The sequence below is a fragment of the Amphichorda felina genome (genome assembly GCF_050947745.1).
Source record: "Amphichorda felina strain 45539 chromosome Unknown scaffold_5, whole genome shotgun sequence".
NCBI classification, from domain to species: Eukaryota; Fungi; Ascomycota; class Sordariomycetes; order Hypocreales; family Bionectriaceae; genus Amphichorda; species Amphichorda felina.
In genome coordinates, this window is record NW_028145045.1 from 2,331,171 (window position 1) to 2,348,380 (window position 17,210).

General features: G+C 56.8%; 4 protein-coding genes across 4 annotated transcripts; 3 read left to right on the plus strand and 1 right to left on the minus strand.

Annotated features, from left to right (window-relative positions):
* Window positions 1-364: 364 nt before the first annotated feature.
* Window positions 365-2,583, minus strand: ACO1O0_005566 (PLC-like phosphodiesterase; the record flags this gene model as incomplete). Its single annotated transcript, XM_083194982.1, has 3 exons — window positions 365-1,897; window positions 1,960-2,493; window positions 2,560-2,583. The coding sequence occupies 3 exons, from the start codon at window positions 2,581-2,583 to the stop codon at window positions 365-367; spliced, it is 2,091 nt and encodes a 696-aa protein (XP_083049895.1).
* Window positions 2,584-4,318: 1,735 nt separating this feature from the next.
* Window positions 4,319-4,661, plus strand: ACO1O0_005567 (uncharacterized protein; the record flags this gene model as incomplete). The annotated part of the gene is made up of 2 exons (XM_083194983.1): window positions 4,319-4,389; window positions 4,460-4,661. The coding sequence occupies 2 exons, from the start codon at window positions 4,319-4,321 to the stop codon at window positions 4,659-4,661; spliced, it is 273 nt and encodes a 90-aa protein (XP_083049896.1).
* A 459-nt stretch (window positions 4,662-5,120) lies between these two features.
* ACO1O0_005568 (histidine phosphatase superfamily) lies at window positions 5,121-6,659 on the plus strand (the record flags this gene model as incomplete). The annotated part of the gene is made up of 2 exons (XM_083194984.1): window positions 5,121-5,211; window positions 5,269-6,659. The coding sequence occupies 2 exons, from the start codon at window positions 5,121-5,123 to the stop codon at window positions 6,657-6,659; spliced, it is 1,482 nt and encodes a 493-aa protein (XP_083049897.1).
* Window positions 6,660-13,173: 6,514 nt separating this feature from the next.
* On the plus strand, window positions 13,174-14,049 carry ACO1O0_005569 (uncharacterized protein; the record flags this gene model as incomplete). Its single annotated transcript, XM_083194985.1, has 1 exon — window positions 13,174-14,049. The coding sequence occupies one exon, from the start codon at window positions 13,174-13,176 to the stop codon at window positions 14,047-14,049; it is 876 nt and encodes a 291-aa protein (XP_083049898.1).
* Window positions 14,050-17,210: the final 3,161 nt, after the last annotated feature.

The window sequence follows — 17,210 nt, forward strand, 5'->3', positions numbered from 1 at the left end:
CGACTTTGAACCTATAAAAGTCTGTCAGCACGCCGAACAAGCGACTCGTATGCAACGGCCCGTCTCTAGCAAGCATTTCACCGCATTTCACCAAATGACTTCCCGGCGAAGGACAACACGTTGACGGCAGAGGCTGCATATTCGGGCCAGGCCTTGCATGCGCCTTGCATAGGCTCGGGATGTCACACAACGGCCAACTACATCCACGACGTATCCACGAGTGAAAGGAACCCGAAGAGAATAGGGAAGGCAACGGACAAGTTTTTCCTGGGCCACTCGGCAAACAGAGAGGCCAAAACGCTGCCATGCGATGCACTGCATCAAACTTGTATCCCGCCCCTCGACTGGATGAAAGTGAGGAAACTCACCTGATAAAACTCAATTCTTGAACAACCTTGGGAATGTTGTGGAAGCGGAGGTCCTTGCCACTTGGGCCGAAATGGGGATGGCTGGTCTTGCCGGTATTGGTCTTCTGTTTGTAGGTGCATCCTTGCATCTGCCCATCTTTTCTGTTGTCCTCGGCCTTCTCGACGTGGAGCTCCGCCTTGACCAAAGGACGCAGCTCACTGGCGCCACGACTGCTGCCCTCCTTGTCAGCGGCCTCGAGAGGAATGTGGTGCCCTGCGAAGACGGTGATGGTAAGATCCAGAGTGTTGCCCGGCGCGGCTTCATGCGGTGTCTCGCTGTCTTTGTCCGAGCTCTGGTAGCCGGGGGGCTTGAGCACATATCCCATCTCGTCGGCAAACATGCCTTCATTCAGCATCATCCCCTCATCGAGGCTCTGCCAGTTCATGGCCACCATCTGAACGCCCTTCCTCCAGAACAGGCTAGGGTCAGGATTCGAGCTGTCGATCCTGCGCCCTGCAGGGAACGCCCGCATAAAATACCGCTTGTTATGCTTGAAAATTTCAGTGTGGTACTTTTCGTTGAGTTCCAAGATTTTCTTCTCGCTGATGGAGAAAATGTGTGGGGGCTTCTTGGCTTCGGGTGTATCGAGGCTGTGGAACTTCTCACTGCGCGTGTACACGGCAAGGTCACCGAGTGCCTGGCATATGTGAAATTGGGGCCAAATGATTTCCGGCGTCGCCTCTGATTTTGCTCCGTTAATTTGCTCAGAGGCTGACTTCTGAGGGGGCCGCGGTAACCTTTCGTCGTCTTCGGAGTCGGACGTGTCATCGTCAACAGCAGAGGATATCGGCAGATTGACAGTACCGTTGAGTGCAATCATCTTAGCAGGCGCCTTCTTCACCTTGACTAGGATTTTCCCCCGCAGATCTTGAAGCGCTGGGAGCCGAAACCTCGGGTCAAACTCCTCGAGCGGCTTATCGACAAGCTTCTCCTGCCAGACCTCCTTCATAATGTTGACCATGACTTCCTGCTGCTCACGGTCTGCGTGGACCTCGAGACTGATGATGAGAGGCAGATCATTGTTGTCGGCGAAGGCGGATTCCCCGATGGCGACACAGACCTCCCGAAAGCCGCAGGGAGGAGTCATTGTCCACCCATGCATGACTATAGGCTCGCCTCTGAGTATCTGTGATCGAGACCTGGGACGTGACGTGGTCGACTCCTTGGAGTCGGGCGCAAAAAGGGTGCTCGACCTCGGCGACACGTCCTCGCCGTTGGCGACACGGCTCACTGTGCTAGGACTGCGGGAGTGGCTTGCCGACTTGTCGCCGATGTAGTTCTTGACGCTCTCGTTCATGTCCTCCACCTTATCAAAGACCGTAGTGGCCATGAATGGAAGGGAGCTACCGGAGATGCCAGAGATTCCAGAGATTCCAGAGATGCCACGCTGATGGTCAGGCTTGTGGGATTTCGAAGCGGTCGTCGGGATCGGGGCGTCGCTGTTGTTCCAGACGTCGATCTCTATGCAGCGGCAGCCTCTCTTGAGCACCTGTAGGTTGGTGTGTCAGTCACCGACCAATTGTATAACATGGGATCCGAAAGGCGACGTACAGTTCTATATGCTTCAGGTGAACTCTTGGAAGAGAGCTGGTTACCCATCAGATAGGTGTTGTGGCTACTGCTAATGAAGTAGTTGGTCAAGGGCTTGGTGAAATCCTTTGCCGGCGGTGATCTGATGGCACAGCTGTACGCGGTCCACGTGCATAGGAAGTCGCCAAGGGAGTAGGATGCCTTGGGGAGATCGGTGGTCTCGCCCTGGATGTTCTTGAAGAAGGCGGCGAATTTCGCCCTGGACAGAGTCTGATCCCGGCCTTTGAGACTGTCATACAGCTCCTCAAGAACATTGTGCATCTCATGGCTCATGTCACCAGGATCTGATTTATGAAAGTACGAGCTGGCGGTGGACACGTCCTTTGCAATTGCTGGTTTGCGCGGGGAGCTTATCTCTGGGGATGCGAAAGCCGTGCCATAAACCAGCCTCATGACAAGATTGCGGGAGGACGAGTTTGAGTTGCCGAAGATGGACAGGGTGCGGGCGCGGCGCGGTCGTCTGCGGGCGTTGGGGTCACCGTTCCGGCGGCGGCTCTGAGAATGGGTAAGTCAGTTCCTGGTCCCACAAGAGACGGGGGCGGCGGGCACGAAGAAACGCACGAAGAGTCCGCAGAAGATAGACATGGTGAGCAGTCGGGCGGTCGAGCTCCGGGACCGAGTAGAGAGGGATTGGACTATCACGGGCTGCTGTGGGAGGTCATGGGGGGCTAGAGGCACGTCAGCCGCGGCTTGAGCGCGGACTAGACATGCGTCGGAAGTTTGGAGGGCAGTGGTTGAGGTTGGCGAGGTTGGTGAAGAGAAGGAGGAGGAGATGGATGTGGCTCAACAGAGGGGAGCGAAGGTCGACCTTATTTTTGGTCAGATATGACGAGCGAGGGACCAGAGGAGCCCTCGTAAGGCTGCAGATGAGAGGTGCTGAGTGGCCAATATCAACCGGGGTGGCCCAATGTAAAAGTTGACGAGTGGGAGACTGGAGCCCTGGACGCCCCGAGAGACAGGGGTTAGGCTGGATAGTGAGCCTGGGGCGGCGGTGGCCCGTGGGTGGTCAAGGACTCAAGTGGTGTGGAGGGCTAGACTCGATAGACCACTGGGCCAAGCTGGATGGGGGGCTATTAGATGGGGAGCTGGATAAGTGCTCGTACTATGTAGGTAAGGAGTCGGAGACGGCCGTGGTGGACAGTTTAGACAGCGGGCACTGGGACAGCGGAGTTGTGCTCGGAGCCCTGTCCTTTGTCGGCTGGCCCCTGCTATAAAAAGATGAAAAGAGCACTAGAAGCCCAGAATAGATTAGAGACGGGGACGCGAATGGGAACGGGAATGAGGACGAGTGGCACTGTGGCATTGGGGACAAAAGTCCAAGTCCACGACTCCAGGTTGAAGCGGCGAGCGAAAGACTGGCGCATTATTATAAATCGGGCTGACGGTTTCATTGACCATAAGCATCGACTCCGAGGCGGACGCTTTTCTGGTGCAAACTAAACCACAGGCCGCGAGACATGCAGCACAGCCATGACTCCCAATCGATGGAGGGAGGCAAATGGAGGGAAGGACCCCTGTAATTCTGGGGACCGGAAGTGCTGTGGACGAATTGAGGCCTTGATTGGGCCAGCGTGGCCAGCATCCTAGAGGGGTTCATTAGCTTGTTCAAGTTGTGTGCATGGCAGGTCGTTGTTGTTGCATGGCAATGGCGCAGCAGCGGTCCAGCAGACGAGGGCGTGGCAGGGGGAGGCGAAAGAAACCAGGAAAGGTGTGCCCGGGCAGCCTGACTGCAGTTGCTGCAGTCACTGCATTCACTGAGGTGCATTCACTCGGCTCCGCTGCGGCTGGAGCTGGACAGACACCTGCTGGGGCCTGGAGGCTGAGGGCTGCAGCGTGCTCCCATCCTGAATGAGTACCTATGACTGTACGTACGTACGAGTCCCAGCGCGGCAGCACAGCAGCACAGCAGTACAGCAGCTCTGGTGGGAGGCTCAAGGGGGCTGTGTCATCCATCCGATGATCTGTCTGATCTCGGTGCCCGATAACTTAGAACATGGGGCGGGGGCCGGGGGTCGATTTACCGTCGACACACTACCGGGGCGATCGGGGCGCAGCTCTTCATAGTATACTAATACGGAATACCTGCTGTTCCGTACGAACAGGACCTTATTAGCTATGCCATGGCTCCTAGTGAGAGACTAATGTCGGTCCTCGCCGCGCGGGGCCGGCGCTGGACACAAACGTGGTGATGGATGATGATATCATACCCATCGAGCCATCACCACATTACGCTTCTAACCCCAAGTCGCCCACCGACCGCATCGAACACCAACCAACCAGCTGAGCCACGCACCCCGATAGCTACAGCACAACAGCAGTCATGGGCCGACAGCACGAAGACCAGGTCCGTTCGTGGGGGTTCGACCACGTCTTTGCCTGGACCGATGGGCCGTACGTCCCAGGTGCCCTACCCGGTACTCATCCCCTCTGCTAGACGACTGACGCTCATCGACACACGTAGCAATGCCCACTACCCGCCTCACTCGCACCGCGGCCTGACCACGCACCTGGTCGTCCAGGGCGAGATGACGCTGTGGTACCCTGATGAGGCGGATCGTGAGAAGGCGACCTACGGGCCCGGGTCGCGTGTCGATGTCGACGCCGGCCGAGTCCACGAGGTCTGGATGGGCGATACCGGCTGTACGTACATTATTGGCGAGTGAGGTCAATACATACCTTAGTAGGTTCTATTGTTATGTCGCTATCACCCTGCACGCCTTTTTTTCTCTCTCTCGGCTCCATCGTCCAAGGTTCTCGGTGTGCATCCCCCGACAACCGCTGGCTCCCGATTCAAGCCGCATTCAACACAAGAAGCAGCAGGCCACGAACCATGGCATAACCCATAGAGCTGCTGCTTCTGTACAAGCGCGACAGGAAGATCAAAAGTCAATGGCCGCCACTCATCATCGACCCCGCTTCGTCGGCGTGGCTATCGGAGCATCCGGTAAGGTCCATTTAGATCCGTTCCGTGGGGGGCGGAACGTAGCCGTCGAGTCATTTTTAGTATTCTGCGTTGTTCAGAGTTGTTTTTATGCTTAATTCGTAGTCTCCGCTCCTCCCCCGCCTCCCTGTTCCCTCAACGCTTGGTGCCGCGACTCGTCTGCCACCATCAGCCTTTTAACATGAACGCTCTGGCGGCTATTGGCCTCCTCGCGGGCACTGCCGTCGCCGAGACGGTCCACGGCCTTGTCGTCTTTTCCCGCCATGGTGACCGTGAGTAAACGTGAATCCGCCCTAGACAGGGTCCTTGTAGCTGATATACACCGAAAGGCACCACCAAACACTACGGCAACCAGCAACTGACCCCTCTGGGGGCCACCCAGAACTACCAGGTGGGAGCCAGCTACCGGTCCCGGTACCTCGACCCCGAGTCGGACCACCAGATCCGTGGCATCTCGCCCGACCAGGTCAAGCAGTCGCAGATATACGCCAGTGCCCCCAACCAAGCCATCCTCTCCAACACGGCCACCGCCTTCCTCCAGGGTCTCTACCCTCCTCTGTCCGACTCCAACCCGGACCTGGTCATTGAGGCCCTCAACAATGGCAGCGACAGCTCGGCACCCCTGGAAGGCTACCAGTATGTCCTCCTCCAGGGCATGGACGACGACTCGCCCGACTCCATCTGGATCAAGGGCGATGATGCCTGCCCGGCCTATGCGGACTCCTCCGCGAGATTCTCCGAGAGCAAGGAGTACCTCCAGCGCGTCGAGGCCACCCGCGACTTCTACGCCGGCTTCTACCGCTACCTAGACGGCGTGTATGACCTGACGCCCGAAGGCATGACCTACGATAACGCCTACGACATCTTCGACCTGCTCAATGTCGCCCGCATCCACAACGAGTCCTCCTCGGCCCTCGACATCTCTGCCGACGACATGCTGCAGCTCCGCACCCTCGCCGACTCGAGCGAGTTTGGCGCAAACTACAACGCCTCCCAGCCCGCCCGCTCCATCGGCGCCCAGACCCTCGCCGGCACCGTCCTCGCCCGCCTCGACGAGACCGTCAGGTCCGCCGGCCGCGCCAAGCTGTCCGTCCTGGCGGGCAGCTACGACACCTTCCTGGCCTTCTTTGGCGTCATGGGCCTGACGGACCTGTCGGACGACTTCACGGGACTGCCGGGGTATGCATCGACCATGGCGTTTGAGCTTCTGAGCGACAGCTCCGACAACAGCGACGACGAGGATGCCGAGGATGCCTTCCCCGCCGAGAAGGACCTGCGCGTGCGCTGGCTGTTCAAGAACGGCACCGACGGCGACCTCACGCCGTTCCCGCTGTTCGGCCGGAACGAGCCGGTGCTGCGCTACACCGACTTTGTGGCGGAGATGCGCGAGCGCGCCGTGGAGGACGTGGGCACGTGGTGCGGCGTGTGCGCGGCGACGGTGGATTTCTGCGCTGCCTACGCTGACGAGGAGGGGGAGGACGGTGAGGGCGCCGCGTCTAATAATAAGAGCACCAACGGCGGAGGCATCTCGAATGCCGTGGCTGGCGTGATCGGCGCGGTGGTGGCCTTGGTGGTTGCTGGGCTTGTGGGCGCTGTTGCGTTTGTGGTCATGAGGCGGAGGAGCAGCAGCGCCGTGGCGGCGTCGGCGGTGGCTGTGGAGGTGGCGGAGAAGAGGAGCGTGGGGAGTGTGAGCGGGAGTGGGAGCGGGAGCTTGGCCTAAGGGAGCCGGAGCCTAATGCATAGTATAAGACAAATGGCTTAGATAGTTGCGGTATCTATGGTGATATCGTATGATGATACCGCGGAGATGCGGAAATAAAAGTCGGTCAGTCTTTTGTGGAAATATCGTCCTCTATTATCTGCAGAGTCCTGATTGGAAGACGAGTCGACAAATACCTACCTTGATATCCGTACCTGATCGCGATTATCGCGTATCGTACCTTCCCACGTACTCGTACTCGCCTTATCGCCATCCTGCGGATTGGCTGAATAATTCCCGACCGGTGTCCACTGTGCAGGGTGTCCGGACGTTTTGCTCCCCCGGCCCAGCAGGCTGAAGACTCGGAGAGATTTGGGAAATGAGAGGCGAACACGATAGCATCTCTACGGCATCAGCATCATGGGCCTTTGATGGGTTTGTTGGTCGTTGTGATGCTTGGTAAGCCTACCGTACCACGGAGAGCCTTATATTGTCGGGGAGTCCTGGGGCCGGCTGAGCGTGCCGTTCGAGGGGGTTATCTGAAACAAGGGCAAGAGCCACGGCAGCCTGTCAACCGAGAGGAATGGGACCATGGCGACCGCCAAGGGAGGACACAACCTGGAAGTGACCATCGTGACCATTGGGACGAGTTCAGATAGGCCATAGGTCTCGGCCGTCTAATGCTTAATAAATGCTCGTCTCTAAGGTATCCGTACGGGTTCTACTCCGTACTATGCATGTCTATTCTCGCACGGACGGGCTGACCCAGATACGGCCAAGGCGCATCCGGCCTGGGCGTGGACGCTACATTCCAGAGCCTCGCAAACGGGGTCAATTGATGGGCTCTCGTTTGATTACTTTGAGCACATTGACCAACATAGCTCGCTTGGCCCACCGTTGGCCGATGCTAGAGCTGGAGCTAGACGCTTTGTGCTGTGGCCTTGGACTGGGTCAAGTTGCATGTCGAGCAGTTCCCGGTTTTGTTTGCAGCGCGCGCCTCGAGCGCCTCGAGCGCCTCCCTCCTGGGATTTACGGGATCCCCTTGTTGGTTTCTTGGTTGCTGGGTGGCCCCTGGCACTGATCACCACGCCTCAGCACCCGCGGCCTCCACCGCCATCCCGTCATCGTCTCATCAGCCTCGCTTTCCCTCTTTCCCATCTTTTCTCTCCCGAGTCAGACTTTCCCAGACTCGTATCCCCTTTGTCTTTCCCTTCCCTTTCCCCTTCGTTGGTCGCCTTTCCCTCTTGTCCATCGCTTGTAATCGCCTTCTTTCTCATCACAAGGACGCCGGGACCCTCAGATCGGATCTGCGGCATGCATCGTCGATAATCGCACACGCCGCCTCACCCATGGAGCCTCGTCTTGTCTTCTAGATCTCCGTCGTCGTCATCTGAGCGAGCCCTCTTGTCGAGAACCCCCAGCGTCATGGGCAATTCTCCCTCCTCCGAACAACCACGCCGCCCGGCCCAGAAGCTCTCCAAGCCTCGTGTGGGTAACCATGCCTCCTCCACCAACAACCTCCTAAGCCCCAGTGCCTCCGCCCCGACTGTGGCTCGATTCTCCAGCCCTCACCTCGCCAACTCGCCCGCTGCGGCATCGTCTCCCGAGACGACCCATCTCTCCCCTCTGCCGGACCAAGCAGTCTCTGGCGAGGATATTCGGACGGTCAACCATGGAGGCGTGCAGAGGGATGGTCATTTACACCGGCCAGATGGGCTGACTCGGTCCTCGACAACGCCGTCGCAGGGTCAACATCTGTCGAGGAGGCAAAGTGCCGGCATAGTCACATCTAAGACCTTTGACGGCGCCAACAGGTCCCGTTCCGTGGTGCAACGTGCCCATCTGTCGCCATTGACTTCTGCCGTAAGTCCCGAAAGCCCATGCAGTCACGCCAGCAGTGGGAACGACCCGGTGTCTCCTAGTGCTCACCCTCCGGGGAGTGCACAAACGACGACTTCGCCAGTCGCTAGCTCAATCAAGCCGGAGCTATCCCCAGACGCCTCGCCGCATGAGTCCCACCAACATCCGGCCAGTAATACAGCCCTTGGTCGCGCAGAGTCGGAAGTTTCGCTATACGCCCCTTCCCGCAGGCGATCTGCTATCCTAACACCGGGCGTGGCCACTCGTTCTGAGCACAGCGACGTGTCTGTGTCAACCAAGTCGTGCTTCCGCAAGAGCGCTCCACCTCCTCTGGGCGAGTCTGGATGGGAATTGGATGAGTCTCGGGTACATGAACGTCTATCAACGCCGCCACTGTCGTCCGAAATCTCGGATGCTCCAGAACGCGTAGCTACACCTTCCGAGGCCGAGTACCAGCAGATTGGTGGTATCAAGTTTGGCTCTTTGCGGATCACAAACGTAACTCCTGCACCAAGCCCCGGGCCCGAAAGGGCAGCAAAGATGACATCGTCAAGCGCATCGCTCGTTGTCGCGAAGAATCAGGTGTCTTCTAGGCCGGAAGAAGCTATTATACATCGCCTAGCGCCATCGGCCGCAGAGGTCAAACAACCCAAACCCCTCTCTGGTGCTCTGAGCCCTGTCGTGGTTAGCTCCAGTGATGCTTCCACAAACGCTGTCGAGCCCCCGAACGGCGCGAGTCCCTTGCCACCGGCGATGCAGCCTTCGGCACAGGATGCTCCTGACCAATTGAGCATGCACCAGAAGCCAGATGTCAGATTGTCGGAAAGCGCAACCACATCCAATGACAAGCGAAAGGGTACTATAGGTGTCGGTCGATCTGATAGTGGCTTCGGTTCTTCGTCTTCGTCTTCTTCATCTTCCGAGGGACCGCGTGTGGACTCTGCTTCAAAAGCGGATAGCGGATACGGTTCAAGTCTTTCGCTCAAGTCTCTACTCGGTTCCAAGAGGGGTGCAAAGCAAGCCAAGAATGGAGCTGTGGGCCAACTACCTCCCGCATCAGTCGAAAGTCAAGAAGAGCGTCTTGATTTGAGGGACCAGGCGCCATATCAGCCTTCGGTGAAAGACACTTCGGAAGACTCAGGTGAGGTGGCTGAGTCTCAAGGTCAGCCAGGGATAAAGGAGAATACACACGCCTCGACTCGCGATGAAAGTAATTCAGCCCTCCGACGCAGAAGCTTCCTAGGGTCTTTCAAATCAAGAAAGTCCAGGGAGTCGCAAACACAGCAATCTGGACACTCTCGTGGCTTATCAGCCCCCGATGTACCTCCTAGAGATGTCCAGAATGAGACACCCTCCCCATCCTCGAGCGCGAACAACGACACCCACAAGCCGAAGAAGCTGCAGAAACTCATCGCCACCGCCAGACGTCGAAGCCTCCCTAGCATGGCCCCCAGCCAACCTCGACAACATGACGTCCCATCTATGCCATCTGATGCGGCGGAGAAGTTGGAGCAACACAACCGCATCTTTGACGAAGGATCTAAGCAGCCCTCCTTCCAGGTCAATGTGGCCGCCCGGGAAGTACCAAAGACATTTGTGACAGTGGAAAGCAAAGAGGTTGTGGACAAACCTTCGGTACGGCACACAATGACCGCCGCCATTGATCGACCACGGCCAAAATCAACCGGTCCCATTCCACAACAGTTGAGTCGATCGATCTCGGTTTTAACGTCCAATCCTCGCGCTCCGCGCAAGTCTATCTTACGGACATCAAGGACTGCAGCCGATTTATTAGACAATTCGGACGACGAGGAAGGCGTCCCAGACTACATCCTGGGCTACGAGGTTCAAGTTGCAAGCATTGACAGCATCCGGCGAAGTGCGGGTAACAGCGCCTTCGACGCTGCGTTTGTACCCATGGCTGAGGATAATGAGATGGAGGCAGCAATGAGGAGAATGGGGCCGCCAGGGCCGATCCCCAGAACTCCAGACGGGCCGCCGCGCCCATACCCTCGTCTCAGGACGAGGTCATCTGCGCCCGACTTTCTGGAGACCGTGTCCGAGCCCGCCAGCCCCGGATCTGTGGATTGCTACTCACAAAAGAAGCCAAAAACACCACCGCCCATCAGCATTCGCACACGCGGCTCGAAGAAGAAGAAGCGGCGCAGGGGCCCTCATTCTACCTCCCATGGTGCCCGCTATATAGAACAGCAGCATCCGCCGATGCCCGATCCGCGTGGGTATGACGGGAGGCTCGGTTTTAACTCGACCAACGAGCAGGACTTGAGACAGTCTCTCCGCAGCTTTCCTGTACCGCGTCCCCCAGGCGACGTGAGCCCAAAGCGTCTCGGGAATCGACCAGAGCATAGCGTGGGATACAACCGGCGCCCCCCTACTAGGCCTGTTTACCAACTGCCAGTATCACGCTCCGAGTCCGACATGGGCATCGGGCGATACCCACCGCGCGCTCCGCCGAACGCCTCCTATTCTTCCCAGGTCCACGGGCCCCATCATGGTCCTGGCGAATATGACTCTCAGGGGCCGTCGTACCGCGTGCTTCACAGCTACAACCTATCCGCCCACAAAGGCGTGCCAGTCCGGAACTAATTATTGCAACTCGTTCCCGATAATTATTGCCCATTTTGGACAATAACGTTTAATCCTCGACATCGAACATATTGCACCACACACATATTTTGGGTTCGTACCGCATTCGCAGCGGCGCCACGCTGCCAACTGCCCATGAACCTGGCCTGGGATTTTTAACCTGTATTTTTCATGTTCGATCTTTCCATAGCTGGAGTTGTCTGGCAATTGTCTTACAAGATCGCGTTAGCTTCACAAATGACACGAGATATACGAATTTTCGCATACATATATATACAGACAACGGGAACTTGGGTACGGGAATTATATTGGGATCAAGGAGCATACGGAGCATACATACTCGGTGGGCTCTCAAGGGCTCGAAAATTATATGTTTACTTTCCACATTGAACTATACCCCGTACTCAGGGGTGCTCTCATGGTCGATAATGACGAATCCTTCCAGAATCCTTCTACTAGGGCCAGGTCCACTGAGGTAGTTTCACCGAAGTGTATACGTAGATCGACGGAGCATGGCATTGACGGCACTACTTGAGCTGCCGAATCCGGGGTCCAGTCCCTTCGTTGACCAATACTAATGACGTCTCAGCCCAGCAAGCTGCCAAGCTTGAAGTTGCACTGCCACCGCACTCTGGGGGCCAGTCGAGCCCCATTGATGACGGCCGTTGGGTTGTGGCTGGCGCCCAGGGGCAGAACGTCTGTCTGCAACCTTAACCCGGCCCTGCCTTGTGGAATATATATTAAAAGCCGCAGATCTTAAACTCAATAGCGTTCAGCGCTTTACGAACAAACGTCATTGTGTTTTTACCCGGTATACAAAGTACGAGGGCGCCCGGGGATAGGACGGAGCGTCGGAGCATGGCCGGATCAGGCGTTGGTTCAAACTTCAAACCTATGGCGCGAGGCCGGAACTATTTTTGGTGGCATGGGTGAAGGGTCTGCCCGTTCGTTCCCGTGAACTGCATTCCAGACTCACCCGTGGGCCAGGGCCCTGCGGCCTTCTGTACTATGAAACTCGCTCGGGGAGTGGTGAGAAGGGCGACCCTTCCATCATCGGGGCTTGCCTTTGTGGGTTGAGGGAGGATGCCGCATTTGGGCTGGAGCTGACCATGCTTGCGCATTTGGGCTGGGATCATGACTGACGAGGGTTCGACTGGTCACCTGAATGAGGAAACTCTGGCAAGGCAGTGGGATTGGGGAGGGTTGTGAGCCTGTGAGCCTGTGAGCCTGTGAGACAGACAGCGGTTGTTTTGTTGGGTGAAATGTCCGAATGTCGTGTCCCCTGCAGGGATCGCAGCAAGGTGGGCAGTCAATACGTTGCACTGGGGGACAATCAGTCAAATCAGTGATCGATCACTCGCGAGGGCCAAGCGAGCCCAAGCCAATGAACAGCGTCGCGTGTGCGGGACGGGCAGCAACGTTCGGGGCTCCAGTCACCGTGGCAGTGTTCCAAGGTTCGCTCGAATCATCGCTCCACTGGGCCAGTGGGTGCCTGGGCAGGATTTGCCGGATTTGCTGCCATGCTCAGTGGATGTTTAGTGGATGCTCAGATCCATGGATCCATGGATGCTGCTGGAGTTTCCGGGCAGGCCGCTCACGCTGACCTAGAACACTGCACAGGCAGTCTGCAAGTGCCAGGTTGGAGGTGGGTCCCATGTCAGAGCCGCCAACACATGAATACGAAGTCATCTCCCCATTTTCTCTCCCGTCTTCTGCTGCAGCACACTTCAGTCACCTATCACCAAGTCCTACTGTACCGAGTCCTTCGTTTTCCTTCCCCCTCTTTCATTCTCTTTTCATCTCCATTAGTCCTTCGTTGCCTCTCCCCTAATCAGCCATCCACGTGCGCGCCCCTCAACCGGACCTTCGCTTCACCTTAACTCCACCGCACGCTAATTTCAATCCCCTCACATCACCGAGACAACCGAACGCGTGCTTTGCGGCCATCACTTTTCCCTCATCAGGGACACTTCGTGACGCTCGAAGCATCTACTACTCCTACTTTGAGAAGGGGCTGTTCCTTATCAAATCACCTGTTTACAACAGCCTACCGGGGCGCTGAGCCACCATGTACTCGCCGCGGCTAGTTCAGCTGCTCTTCGTGGCACTGGGCTTCACCACGCTCACCCAGGCCACTGTCAAATACGATGAGAGCGGTATCATGATCCCGAGGCAAGAAGACCTCGGTGATGATGGCCTCTTGGGCGATATCCTCCCAGGTGAAACGCCCTCTGCGACCCCCAGTGCGACGGCCACGAGCGAACCAGACCCAGTCTCTACTACTGCCACCGAAGAAGATGACCCAGTCTCTACTTCTGAAGTGCAGTCAGCGACTACCACCGATCCAAAGACATCTGAACAGCCTACCGAGACGCCTACTACAGAGGTTCCGACTAAGACCAAGGAGGAGGAGGAGGAGGAGACCACTCTCAAGACCACTGCTAAGCCGAAGCCTACCGCCACTAAAAGCGAGGACGACGATGACAAAGATGACAAGCCAAGCAAGACCACCCTAGAGCCCGTCACCTCGACCTCGATCGAGGTCGTCACCAAGACCAACGAGGACGGTAGCCACCAGGTCATGACCACTTCCCACATCACCACCAGCACCCCTGAGCCCCAGGAGGGTGACTCGGACGACAACGGCGGCGGCATGTCCCCAAACACGCGCAACATCGTCATCGGCGTCGTCGTCGGTGTCGGCGGCGCCATCTTACTAGGCGCCCTCGGCCTAGTCGCCTGGAGAATCCGCTCCCGCAAGAAGGCCGCCGAGGAGAGCGAGAGCCTCATGGAGTACACCTCCGGCTACGCGACGGTCGACAAGTCGGAGCCCCCGAACTCGGCCACCGGCACCAACGCCAGCTCCGCGGGCAGGAGTCCCTTCCAGACCACCCTGGATACCTACCACCAGCCGAACCAGATCAACACATCGTCCAACTTTTGATTGACGAACATGCGTGCATGGGGATGATTAACTGCGACACTGGGCCACGTCACGACTGAGCGTTCGACCGAGCCGGGTTCGCTTGTTTTCTTATTGTTGGGATAGATGGCGTTTTGAGGACAAGCGCTCGACTTGAAATTTTGTGTGTGTGTGTGTGTCTTTTTTTTTTTAATTGGGAGGCAGCGGATGGTCTCGTGTTCGTCGACTCCTTAGACGAACGAGAATTGGTGGGCTTCGACTCCCCTTGTGAACAAACATGACGCCAATTCTCCTAGCAGCTATCTAGTGGGGATATGGCAAGACTGCATAGCGAAGAAAATATATGGCATGGCCCTGTATCTAGAATAGACAACAATCCTTAATAACAATTTCCGACCAGTCTAGGCGGTTTCAACCTCACTTTCCAAAGTTGTGCTTCATACGGGGCGAGTACGTCCACCCTCACCACGGTGACTCAGCTCTGGCTGGGGACTGCATTCCCCTACACATCTGCGTCAATGTCTGTGCAAGGACGAGGACGGGGTTTGGGCGTGCCGAGGGTATGAGGGCTCAGACGTGGGGTTTGTCTCAGAGCATTGTCTGGCGTCGGGATGGCTTCTTCGCAGCACTCACGTAGCACCGGGGACAGGATTCTGGTTTCAGAATCCAACTTATCCGTAGACCGATCGCCGAACACTTCTCCCGGGGCCGAAATCGGACAGCTACGAGTAGTACTACTATGTAGCGAGGTCTTCTTGTTACATTTTGCCTCTTGCCACTTGCTACCATTACTACTGGTGCTCATAAAATCTCCGAGCCCGATGAATAGATAGCTAATATATGCTGCGTTGCCACCCTCCTAACTGGCATAGGTGAGGCGGCCGATGGGTGTAGGCGTCACGGAGAATGTTCGAGGAGAGTGAATGACGAAGCTGCGGCCAAGGCAAGCTGAAGATTCTTCAGGTTCTTTCAGAGCACTGGTGGCGCATTTGTCGCATAGAACAAGATCCAGAGCATTGGTAACTTCCCTAGCAGGCAGACTAATGCGTTGTACCTTACTGGAAGATAGTAGTATCCAACTCGGGGGACGTGAAGTTGAGGGCGACACTTCGCGAGCTGCCCTCACTGCTGCACACATTTGCTCTCGCTAGAATTAATGCCGGGTATCCGCCGGATGTACGGATACAGACAGAGTTTGAGTCGACGGCAGGTACAGACAGGCCGTCCGGCGTAGTCCGTACAAAAGAATTTACGAGTCTGCCGTGTCGACCGAGAGTTGTTCCCGCGCCGTACTCGTTATCACTAGCCTATCACTTACCCTGGACTAGCACACACTGATGATGATCCCTTTGTTTTGTTTTATAGAATGGAGGGGGGTTGTCTTTTTTGAGGTGTAGAAGTGTCGAAGCACGGCAGACAGCGACAAAAATTACAATAAAGGCACCGGTGCCGATTTTTTCCCCTAAATTCGCGAGTTTGAAGATGGAGGTCCTTCCGGTGGAGTTCCGGAAGAGGCGGATTTCGTTTGCGTTTGGGTTTTTTTTTTTTTTTTTTTTTTTGGCCCCCAGTGAAGTCCGCATTTTCGAACATTGCATCCCATGGACAATATCGGGGGCATCTCGCAGTTAAATAAATATTTTGGAGACCAGCATGACTCGAGCTAGATCTTTCCACGATCTCTCGGGCCGTGCCTCGATGGTGCGGTGTGCTGGACAGATGAGCGACTCGGCCACATTCCTGACTGACCGCCCTTTTTGGATAGGTGGCGCGGCCATTTTCGGTGGCGCGGCGGGCCCAGGCCAGGCCTGTCGTCCTTGGGTGTTTGCTATTACTGCCTCTATCCCAGCTGGCCCTCTAATGCAAGAGTTCAGGAGGGTTGCAAATAAATAGGGACTGTGCTATACGGGAGCAGCTTTTGCCCTTCCCCCCAAACAACTTGTTTCTATTTATTTGGTCGCGGGCGTTGGTACGGGATTGAGTTTGCGCCACGACGGACGCGAGCCTAGTCACGTCAACGGCCACAAGGGGGTGGGTGTGGCGGGACCAACCGTCGATTAACTTACTCGCTCACCTGTCAAGTGTCAACGGTGCTCTGCTGACGTAGGTGTTGTTGGACTGGTGTTGGGAGCTGGTGTGGATGGCATGGCCATCCTCCCCAGATAACCAAAGTGATCTCATGGTGAGCCTGCTTCATTCCGGTGGTGGTGAATCACGGTCCGTCTTTATGAGCTTTTTCTTCACCCGAGCCGAGACCAAGACCACCACCAAGACGCGTCTCATCTCCAGTCGAGCTTAATGGGCCCACCACCCGTAACATTGGGTGTGGTGACGATGGGGCCCTTGAATTGCCAACGCAGAGAGCAGGCCATCCGCGCCCGAGGGACAAGGTGACAGGGGACCGCGTCCACGCCGCGAGTTTGTGGGGTACAAACATGGACCCAGTGTCTCTGGTGTTTTCGCCCCTGGCCACGGGTGTATCCCCCTATTGTTACCCCCTGTCGCGGAACCCCGGCTCCAGCGAGCGCGGGCATTGGGTCCGGTCAGTTTAATGGGGTCGATGATGGTGCAGGCACAGGACAGACAGGTGCCTTCCCAGCCTCCAGCCTTCGGGACGCAGCAAGAGCCAGTGACAACCTGGAAAGGTGCTTGGGGTACCCGAAAAAATTCACCAGGAAGGAGAGAAGAGCTTCCTGTTCGCTGGTGGACAGTTCATCACTTGCCTCCCTCCGCTTCCTCTCCCCTTCCATCCTCACCTCCAACCCATCTCCATCCATTCCGCCCCCCATCCAACCATCATCGGGAGCCTCCTCGATTCGCCATCCGTCCCTTGTCAGTCTGTGCGAGTCTGACAGCGACTGTGAAGCGCCTCTCGATGTATCCTTCTGCATCCGCCGGCTGCCTCGTTCTCGTTCACTAGTCGCTCCTTTTCGCTTCTCTAATTCCCCCAGTCTTTGCCATTCCATGCTGCGGTCAATTTAATCATTTTCTCGCGGTCCGGAGCTGCGAAGCGCACAAAAAGGCGCCATTTCGACCCGCGACCCCATATCGTTTAATTAAAGGGGAAAAAGCGACTCCAGGAACGAACGCGTCGCGTACAACATCCACGGAGAGGCCATCCGCAGCGTCAACAGGCCCATCGACGACGAGTAAGCCGAGGGACTTAAGACGTGCGATCGGAGACT